The following is an 11,248-nucleotide window of genomic DNA, read 5'->3' on the forward strand; positions in this document are numbered from 1 at the left end:
AACATCATACAAATTGAAGGCTCTAGTTTTCACACTTTATTGAAAGTCAATATTCCAATCACAATAGAGAATCCCAAACCATAACTCAATCCAAGTCCCACTGCCCATCCTATCATTTCACCATCTGAATTCTCTGCTTCACCAATTCTCTCAATACTTGTGCAGTTGTCAAAGCCAGAATAGTTGTTGCAGACAGTTACATTGGTAAATGGAATCCCACATAGCTTAGGATTGCCTAAGTAGGACGACTCCACAAACGTTAGAAACTGCCCCCCGCGGGGTACTTTTCCATCAAGCATATTGTAAGACAGATTCAAGAACTGCAAATAACTCAGCAACTGAAGTTCTAATGGAATGTTGCCATTCAGCCTGTTTAGCGAGAAGTCCAAAGACTCTAGCTGATCCATGCGTCCATTGTTTTTGGTATTCAGCCACTGAGATGATTCCTTGAAAGGTTAAGGGCTATCAAGCCTTGAAGAGAGCCCATTTCGGGAGGAATGCTCCCAGATAAGTTGTTGTTTGAAAGATCAATACATTTAAGAATGAAAAGAACTTTAACAAACTCAACATCGCAACCTTTCCAGGAAATTGTAATCTGATTTGCGTACGTAGCACCAGTTGAACTGTATCCTTCGAGATGGTTTGAATTATTCTGCGATGCGTTGACCATTGCAAGCAGGTTTGTAAGGTTGCTTGGAAAAGCTCCTGAAAGGTGGTTGCCAGAAAGATCCAGAATTTGAAGATTCGGAAGGCCAATTACCTGGCGTGGGATACTGCCATGAAAATGATTAGACCTTAAGACCAACACACGCAGTTGTGATAGCTTTCCAATCCAGTGGGGAACGGTTCCTTCCAAATCATTATTTCCCAAATCCAATACTTGCAGAGATCGGCCTTTTGAAATGGGCGAGGGAATAACTCCTCTCAAATGATTACCATTGAGCTTCAATGTATGAATCTTTGAAATGTTGCCCCATTCTACTGGCATTTTACCTTCCAGATGATTTTCCGCCAAATCTAGAACACTAAGAAAAGAACAATTCCTGGTTAAATGAGGAGGAATGACACTGCTCAGAGTATTATTTGAAAGGTCGAGAACCTGCAAATCTGAAGTGCAAATAGAATCTGGAATCGCTTCACTGAGATTATTCCTCGACAAGGATAAGAATTCTGTATTTTGAAGATATGCACCAATATCAGTAGGAATGGAACCATTAAACTGATTCATCGACAGATCCAGCAGATAAGCACCAGCAGGAGGAAGTGGAAGAGCACCTTGTAAGCTGTTATTGTGCAGATCTACATAATTAGAATACTTGGGTAAGGTTAGTCTAGATGGCAATGACCCTGTTAATTGATTACAGCTAAGGTTCAAACTATAAAGGCTGGGTAAGTTCCATATCCAAGATGGAATATTTGTTGGGATACTATTAGCAGATAGGTTTAGATATTCCAAGTCGTATTGGGTCACAAGAAACGATGGAATTCTATCTAAATTGCAAGAGCCTAGTCCCAAATAGGAAAGCTTAAACTGCGGAATCCATGTTGAGTCAATGTTTACAGTTAAGTGATTGTAAGAAAGATACAGGTCATTAAGTCTAGTGAGATTATCGAATACGGAAAGGGAAATGAGGCCGCTTAAACTATTGGAGTCGAGCCAAAGGCTTCTTAAGTTAACAAGATTTGAAATTGTAGATGGAATCGTACCATTCAATTCGTTGGCATAAAGGTGAAGACTAACAAGGGAAGAAAGTGAGTCCAATGAAGGTGGGATTACCCCAGTTAACTTGTTGTAGGACAGCTCCAAAGAAACAAGTTTAGAGAGATTGACTATGGAGAGAGGAATCTCACCTTCAATAGAGGTACTAAATAGACGAAGACTCTTCAAGGACGACACATTCCCTATAGCAGCTGGAATCTCACCTTCAATTCTGGTATTAGACAGGTCAAGACTCTTCAAGGACGACACACTCCCTATAGCAGCTGGAATCTCACCTTCAATTCTGGTATCTGACAGATCAAGAATTTGCAAGAATGACAAATTCCCTGTAGCAGATGGAATCTCACCTTCAATTCTGGTATCTGACAGATCAAGAATTTGCAAGAACAACAAATTCCCTGTAGCAGCTGGAATCTCACCTTCAATTCTACTTTCTCTCAGACGAAGATACTCCAAGCATGAGATATTTCCTACAGCAGATGGAATTCGGCCCTCCATGGCTGTCCCTGAAAGATCAATGTTGGTTAGTGACAAAGAAGACTTTCGTTGTCGAATGAAAGAAATGTCTCCTCCAAGATTATTATTCCAAGAGAGATCAAGTGAGAGCAAGTGGGCAGTCATATTTTCAAACCAAGCTGGTATTTGTGCTGACAAATAGTTCTCTGAGAGATCGAGGTGAAGGAGAGAGGTGAGGTTGAGAAGGGAATTGGGAATTGGTCCTCCAAGCCCACAGTCAGACATGTGGAGTTTTTGAAGGTTGGATAGACTGCCAACAGCTTCACCCCACTCTTTGCTTGCAGAGATGTTCACTGCAGCAAGAGAGAGGTATTCCAAGCTCACCAGATTTGATACGCTTTCCAAACTCACATAAAATTCCCTTACAGAACCCAGAGAGGTTTCATTTACATATCCAGCAAATGACAAGTCAAGAAAAGTGAGACTCTTCAACTTCCGATTATGGGGAGGACTAAATTTACCCTTGAAGAGGTTGTCACTGAGATCGAGGTGCTCCAACTGTGCGAGTTGGAACAGCGATGAAGTGTTGTTACCCTTCAATTTGTATCCACTCAAATACAGTCCAGAAACATGGCCTGTGCGGAGATTGCAACCGACTCCCCTCCACGTGCAGCAATTGAATCCTTGCCAGGAAGTTAGAGTGTTATACTCATCTACAACGGCTGCCTTGAAATCCAGGAGAAGATTTCTTTCAGGGAAGGGGCATGCAATTGCAGGGGAAGTGAAGCAGCATAATATTGTTATGATTGCAAATGCAACTCTGCCAGATGAAAACGTAGCTTCCATGTTTTCGGACACTAAATTCTTATTATCTTTACTTTGAAAGAAAAGAGATCATCAGAAATCAGGGGAAAAGAATGATGAATATATCGCTTAATTACTGTGGTTAAATATTGTTGTGTGAAGAGTGCCGCGTCTGCAAAGAAAGAGGACATCCACACAATAAATTTTTTGTCGTTTTTATGTACTTTTCAAAGGATGGAAAAGTCATACGATGGTAAGGCTAACGTGGGAAACAAGAAATTGCCGTGTCAATATGGAAAATTAACTATGTAAATTGTAACCACACAAATTCTCTCAGATTATATTTCATTCCAATTATTTCCAACATTGACCAATTATCAGTAGATGTCTTGGTTAATGTAGTACAATAAATCAGCACATCACACCTCGCCAGTCCAACTTGCCGCCTTTTCTATTGTTCAAAATTTAAACATTGATATTTTCAATAATATTGATATGTTGAAATGTTTTTAATTTTATAGATTGTAGAAGTCATTATGTATGTATGTATGTATACACAGTTCACTAACAATGTTTTGGTCATTGTAGTACATTCATATTATGGGTTTTCATATATGATTATAGTGTGCCCACTTTTGTATATTTAATTACTTTTTTCTTTTGTTCAAAATTTAAACATTGGTATTTTCAATAATATTGATATGTTGAAATGTTTTTAATTTTATAGATTGTACAAGTCATTATGTATGTATGTATGTACAGTTCACTAACAATGTGTAATGCCCAAACTTTACATGTTGAATGGACATTACACAACCTATTCATGTTGTATTTTTAATTTTTTTTTTTTTTTCTCCATCACTACATAAAGAGTATGCAAAGGTAAAGGTGATAGTATCAATCAACATGTGCCTTTTCCAACCAAGAATAAATGTTAGAATAATAACATAATGCTACTTTTACTTTACGTCACAACTTAATGCACATGTAAATTGAAAGGTATAGTATCAATTAATCAACAACCATTTCAATCAAGATTAAATTTTTCTTTTAATACAATAAGTAATGCCTCTATTATTTTGCAAAGCAACATACCTCCTTCTTACCCAAGTTGCATGATGTACTTTTGTTTTCTCCCATACCTATACCTAAAATATGTCTACATGTCTAGATGTTCCACACAAGGCTAGAAGATAAAAGATACATGATCATCATAATATGCACAATCATCCCTTTAACTAAACCAACCATACAATAGACAACTATTGAATGTGAAAAGAAGAACAAGCTATGCTTAAATATGGGAGAATGTGGAAAGATCAATAAAATTTAGAAGAGATAGACCTAAGGGCCAGACCTAGTGTCTTGGGGCCTCATCGTAGATGGCCTTGCCTACGTGAAGGTGCAGAGACATCGTAGTTCATAAAACAATTAGAAACACATCAATTATAAAGTATAAGAGTAGGTATGCAACCCTTTCTAGTGTCCCATACCCCAAATTGTTCCCTCGGAGGCTACCACCCACTAAGGTGAAATGGAGACAAAATCCTAACCAGTTTGATTACACAATTCAGTCATACATAAAACTCCTAAAAAGGTATTACCATGGACCTACGCATAGGATCCTAATGATAGTAAACCACAATCTTGAAGTAAATCAACATGACATCTTTGAGTAAGTAAAGTATCTCAAGCACCAACATAAACCAAAATATATCAGACCCTATTTAGTAACTCTTATAACCATTTCCAATATAACAGGTAAGTAGAATTAAATAACATTGTTTCAAGCTCAACAAAATATCCAACTCAAAGCTAGCGCAAGTAGACCTTCCATTACAAAATTCACATAAAGAATGCATACATATATAGTAATTACTTACTATATGCTCTCTTGGAAAGATTAGAGAGGCAAATTCTATAAACTAAATTAAGTGAAAGATGGAACACTTTGATTATCAACTCATACTACCACCATCTCAAGAACTTCCTACAACATTGCACTTAATTTATCTATAACTAGACTAACCATCCTACTATGTATTTACATATAACTCAATAATAAGGAATAAGTATTCTCCCATTATTAGATTTCATGGTGGATGCATCTAGTGCATTCCAATCTACTATAATGGACGAGGTCTACCATAAGCAACATTAAAAATAAAAATTGATAAAATGTAGCATCGATAAACTCATTATCATATAATTGACATGATAGCAATAGTTGATACTACATAATCAGAACTACAGTCAAGACCATACCTATAAATCAAGCCCAAGATCAAAAGTTAGACATGTCAATGTCAAGTAAAATCCATAATATCAAGTGATATGCTCCACGAATAACATAAAGATAATAATATTTCTTCATAAATGAACTATATAAACTTAGAATGACCATATAAATAACAAGGAGGTTGATTTAAAGTCGTTTAGTTTTATTGACTCAATAGAAAGGTAATTTATATGAAATCAGTAAGATTTTCAATATGGTTTGTTTTGCAACAATTAACTATAGCTAGGCACAAATAGCATATCCAAAATCTGACGCTTTCTATGAGTAATCTGAAGATGTAGTTTTGAGGAAGGAAATAGGAAAGGTATTTTTGTTACTATTATTCTGATTATTCTAAAATATGTTTTGATATCAAATAAATCCATGTTTTGTATTCAATTAGATTATTATATTTTAATAATGTTATGTAATTAGACAGAATAAAAAATTTAAGTTGTAAACTTGTATGAACTAGATTATATATATATATATATATGGGGCCTTAATGTCCACAATTTCCTGTTGGCAATTTCGAATAATCCCCATCCTTCCACATTTCAGTTGGTATGAGAAAGTAAGCAGATTGCAAAAATCCCTCGATGCATTGTCACATAGTCTATCAAGTTTGCAAGGCATGTGTAGAATGGATTTACTAAAAAGGCTTACAAACGCAAATGACAGACATAAAGCCAAATCCTTTGCCAGTATCCTATCGTCCTGTGTAAAAACAGGTTTTGTTGCAATAGGGTTTCGAATAGCATCAGGGCAAAACGGTAAGGAGAATTTTTGACAGAAATTGTTGTTAGAAATGCATGGGTAAACAGGGTAACAGAACGTGGCATGATCAAAGAGGCGCGGGAACTATCTGAGAGCATGCCTCCAAGAAACGTGATCTCGTGGAAGGTCATGATTGCAGGATATGCACAAGAAAAAGGCCAGTTGAAAAGGCTTTACAAGCTTTTAGAAAATGCATCTGGCAGGAATAAATCCTGATTCAACAACCTTTGCTCGGAACCTGCCCACGTTTGATAAAATGGGAGCTTTTGAACAGGGTATGGGCATGCATCAAGCATGATGGTAGGGGGATATTTGTCGGGTAGTACAGTTGAAAACAATTTATATGCAGGGGAATGTGGAAACCTAAGACAACGCACCTGAAGCGTTTGACAAAATACCTCAAAGTGATGTCGGCTCACGGGATGCCCTTATTGCATTATTTGCAGGAAATAGATTTGATGAAAAGGCTATCGAAACTTCCAAGAAATAGCTGCTAGCGGCTATAAATCCCAAGTCCACAACCTTTCTCCAACGTCCGTCCTTCCTGTGACCATCGATTTCTTTTTTGGGAAAGATTCAGAAACTTTATCTCCTCCCATATTCTCCTTGGCAGATTTGCAAGACCATCGATTTCTTTTTTGGGAAAGACTCAGAAACTTTTCAGCAATATTATTTGGCAGGCCCCCCCCTACCCCAAATTTCCATGTTCCTTCCCCAATTTATGATAAAGTAGATAATCCCCTTCAATAGCTTTCAATTTCATTAAGTTTGTTGTCTATTCTACCTATCCAGAAGCTGTCAATAGTTGGAGTATCCCTCAGTCAAATACCAGTTGTGTTTTAAAGCTTACCCATTTGAATAATTGAATTTTAATTACGTCCACGAGACCCAACGGTCTAAGGGATCAAGATGAAACATGCTAGCCCATTTTCAAGTTCTTTTTTATGTTGGTTCTCTTGATGTGGATCTTTATTAGGAAACTCCTTGTTTTGTGAATTCTTGTCTCTTCAAAAATCTCATTCAAGCTATCCACCTTTAATTCGTTAACAAACTGATTGCGGATATCGTCATATGCTGCACATTTTTTTGATGAAATGTCATTCTATCTCCACTGCCCTCTTACTGCAGAAAATGCACGTCCTTTCTTCCCAGTCCTCTTTGGGGACCTTCCATCTACTAGTTTCATATCTCAAATTATGAGATCCCATCCTTAACTGTGCAATTAGAATTTTGGCCTTTCCATTGATCACGGATCTCAAATACACTTTTTCATCATGTTCCTAGGTGGGGTTAAACTCTTTGATATAGTATGTTTTTTCCCTGCCTAGCTGATTTGTCCACATAACATTCTTAAATAAATTCTACCACCCACTTTTTAATCTCTTCTTTAGTGTTAGGATAGTCATGATGATTTATGTTCCACTTGTTCAACCACTTGCTATTTTGATTTTTCTAGTTCTTTTTCCTACGATTTAGCTCCCCCTCTTCCATGATCATTTTGGGCCAGTGGTGCTTATCCATATTTTCAGCTTTCTTTAGATAACATAAAAATCGAATGGCCACTAATGCTTCAATTAGAAACATACCAACTTCTGCTAAAACAATATCATACAAAATCATTGATTTGACTTTAAGACTGTCGGTAATTAGGTGCTTTTGAATTCTTTCTATTTGTCACCATTTATGATTTGAAATGCTATTCCCCCATACTTCACACCTGTAAAGGATAAGCGACACCACTAACAAACCAAAAAGTGTTTTCTTAGTTTTCCAATCCCATAACTCTTCTTTTCTACATCTATTCTGAAGAAGGTATGAAGCTCTCCAACCTTCTTGTATCCTCTTTGATCTACATGTGTCCCAAGTAAGCCTATTGTGAAAATCAATTCCTAGATACTTGTAATCCGTCACTACTTCTAAGGCGTTGCCCTTGAAGATAAATTTGACTTGTTGCTACTTCTTTTTCAAAGAGAAGGTCACGACTTTAGTCTTGCTGGTATTCAAGTGCATCCCAACCTCTTGACAAAAGAGCTCAAGAGCCTTCAAATGTTGTTCCAAACCGTGTGCTGATTTAGCAATGAGAATAAAGTCATCTGCATATAAAAGCAACTTCACCACGTATCCCGCCTACTGAATACCTTCCCCATTAGTATTGTTTAACCATTCTTCAAGTTTATCAATATATAAACTGAACAAAGTGGGAGAAAGAGGACATCCCTTCTTGACCCCAATGTCACTACCAAAGCACTCTGACATGCCCTCTTTAGTTATGATTTTAGCTCTGACCCGCTCATAAAGTTTGTAAATAGCAGCTCTAAACTCCTTTCGAACCCCAAGTTCTTCCATTTTGTACCAAAGCTTATCCCAAGGAATAGTGTCAAAAACTTTTTTGAAATCAACAAAGTAGCAAGAGGCTTCTCCTCCCTTGCTGTCTAGAAATTTTTCAATGAAATGCCTTACAGTATTGCAATGATCAATGGTGGAATATTTCAGTCAAAAACCTACCTGCCCTCTAGCCCATTTTTCCTCTTTTTCTACTCATTTACTGATTCCGCACTCTATCATGCTTCTGAAAAACTTTCCGAAGAGAGGATTGACCATAATAGTACGGTAATTAGAGGGGTTATTGGTATCTCCACTTTTATGTAAAGGTATAGTGATGCTAGTTGTCCATTCCACCAGAAAGTTATTTTGGTTAACCCCATTAAAGATTTTCTTGATATATGGAGCTAGGAGATGAACTCCCCATTTTAAGAATTCTGCTTGTAAACCATCAATAGCTCATGCTTTACCACTTGCCAAATTCCTTATACCTTGTTTGATGTCTATCACTAAAAAAATCTCGGTTGAAGTGTCGATTGTGGGCGACTTACATTTCTCATTTGTCCATTCATAAAGAAGCTATGCATATTCAACCCACTGAACCTTTGTTATATTATTTTCTATTTTCTTTCTTTTTTGTCGCATCTTCTTCAAGCATCCTTTGGGATTGTGTTTCCCCAAAGCAATTAGCTCCTTCCTTCTCACAGTTACATAACTTTTCTTTTTTGATCTTATCAAGTGTTTGTATGTAGTCTTGTTTCCTTTGTTTGAATCCATCCTTTTGAGAGAATTTTTTGCAGCCTTGCACTCTTCATCATACCAAGGATTAGTAGGGAAGGTATTTGAAATTTTCTTCAAAGGTTTTGAGCACTTAAACCCCTCCAAAGCCTTGTGGATTAAAGAGATCAATATACTACCACCAAAATACTCTCTTTCTCTCTTTCCTCACTTGCCCTCTACATTGTTTTTTGCCAACTGTATGTGTTTTTTCAGAGTTGTCTTAAAGATTTCACAATTCTCTTAATTTAAGAGGATTTTACCTTCTGCGTGGTCCTTCCTAAGGTTATGTTGTTTTTTCTCTTCCTGTATGCCTTTAGTGTTTATGCCAAATTTAATACAAAGAGGCATATGATTAGAATTCATCTCCATGGGATAGATCTCAATATTGAAATTCAGTAACTTAGAAATAGAGCTTTGAGAGTATATTACATAGTCAGCTAGACTTTGTCCATTATGAGTCTTACAAGTAATACCATTAGATCTCAGCCAGTTCTTCATTCCATTACATATAACCATTCCATATAGGCTACAAATACCTAACAACTCTGCCCCATAGTGTGACACATTACCATTCCCATCCAGTGAGGTCCTTTTCCATAGATGATCCTCATTTTCCCCTAGTGATAAGGGGTTACTATCCTCTCCCATGCCACTACTCAGCTGAATAGATTGGTTATTCATTGTCCTAGCATTTTTTATTAAGGGAATACAGGTTTTAAAGGGCCCCTGAAACACTTCACATCAGAGAATCAAAAGATAGTCATCAAAGTCCACCAGAAAAACAAAAGACAACAACCACAGAAAGGATAGCTGGCCGAAGCCAAAAAGACAGCAACAGAAAAAGCTTAACACAAAGAAACTAAACACCAGACAATAGAGAAAACATAGAGAAAACAACCAGGCCTAGGTGAAGTTCTTTAGCAATTCGGCCACTTCTAGCTCCAATTGTTCCATAGTCACAGCAGTCCCCTTGAGATCTTCGATATCCCTGCATTGGTTTTGCTTCTTCCTGGTACTTGCTCTAGTTGTTTTTTCGAGACCAGCTCCCTTATCTTCAGGAGTTCCATCCTTCTCCACAGTAGTGTCCCTCAGGGCCTTTTCCCCCTAGGTCTGTTCATGTTTGCTAATAAGGACCTTGATACTATCAAAAAAAGCCTTTAAAATCTTATCTCTACTCCCCTCTCTTCTTGAGGGTTTGCTCAGTCCCTTCCATCTTCTTTTCAGTTGCCCCAATCCTATTTTCTAGGCTTTTAAAACTATTGCATTGGGCATTGATAATTCCCTCTGCATCACTGATAGCTTTAGTCAACTCACTTAAGTAGTCAGGTAGAGAAATGAATTTTTCAGTGCTAATGGCTTCCATGGCTTCAAGTTTGCTAGCTTCCTGGACCTATTTTTCTTTTATGTTTTTTATTTCTTTTTGTACCCAAAAGAAGACCTTATTGAAGCAATCCATATCATTTTTTGATATAGAGGTTGAAGTTCAGCGGGGAGCCATCCTGAGCCTCATTTCCCATAGGGTTCAAGTTCACCTCTAGATCCACCTCCTTCCTCTTAGCAGTCTTAATTTCCTTGTTGGGGGTAATCTCTCCAACCAAGCTCTTACTTTATTCCTTGGAGCCAAAAGGAAGGGGTGAACGGTCTTTGGCCTCTAACTCCTCACTTCTCAGCATCTTCCCCTTTTTCTTCTAGCTAGAAATAATTTGAACCTCCTCATAATCTATCTCCATGTCTTCCTCACTCTCCTCTTCTTCCTCGTCCCAACTATCATCATCCTCCCCCTTCTTTTTTTAGATGATCAACCCTCTCCCCTATTTCTCTTGGCTGGTTTTCCTTTTACGCTTGCTCAACCTAGGGGTATGGGGGTCCTCCTCGACATTCACCTCTGTATCATACCCCTCATAATCTTCATCATCCGGATCACCCAAATCATCATCTGACTCAGACACCTTAGATATAGCCTATTGAATAGTGGTGTTATTGATATGGTTGTACAGGACCACCATAAGGCCCTCATGTAAAGAAGGGTTAGATTTGGGATTAGAGATAGCATCCTTAATCTCGACATTAAGGGCACAAAACAAATAGTAGGGGAAGGAAACTTTCTCCTT

The 11,248-nt window shown here is 37.5% G+C and overlaps 1 protein-coding gene across 1 annotated transcript; it reads right to left on the reverse strand.

Moving 5' to 3' along the window:
- Positions 1-427: 427 nt before the first annotated feature.
- On the reverse strand, positions 428-3,022 carry LOC131857879 (receptor-like protein EIX2). Its single transcript, XM_059210652.1, has one exon. It carries the CDS (start codon positions 3,020-3,022, stop codon positions 428-430), a length of 2,595 nt encoding a protein of 864 aa, XP_059066635.1.
- Positions 3,023-11,248: the final 8,226 nt, after the last annotated feature.

Source organism: Cryptomeria japonica, chromosome 8 (assembly GCF_030272615.1).
Source record: "Cryptomeria japonica chromosome 8, Sugi_1.0, whole genome shotgun sequence".
Taxonomy (NCBI): domain Eukaryota; kingdom Viridiplantae; phylum Streptophyta; class Pinopsida; order Cupressales; family Cupressaceae; genus Cryptomeria; species Cryptomeria japonica.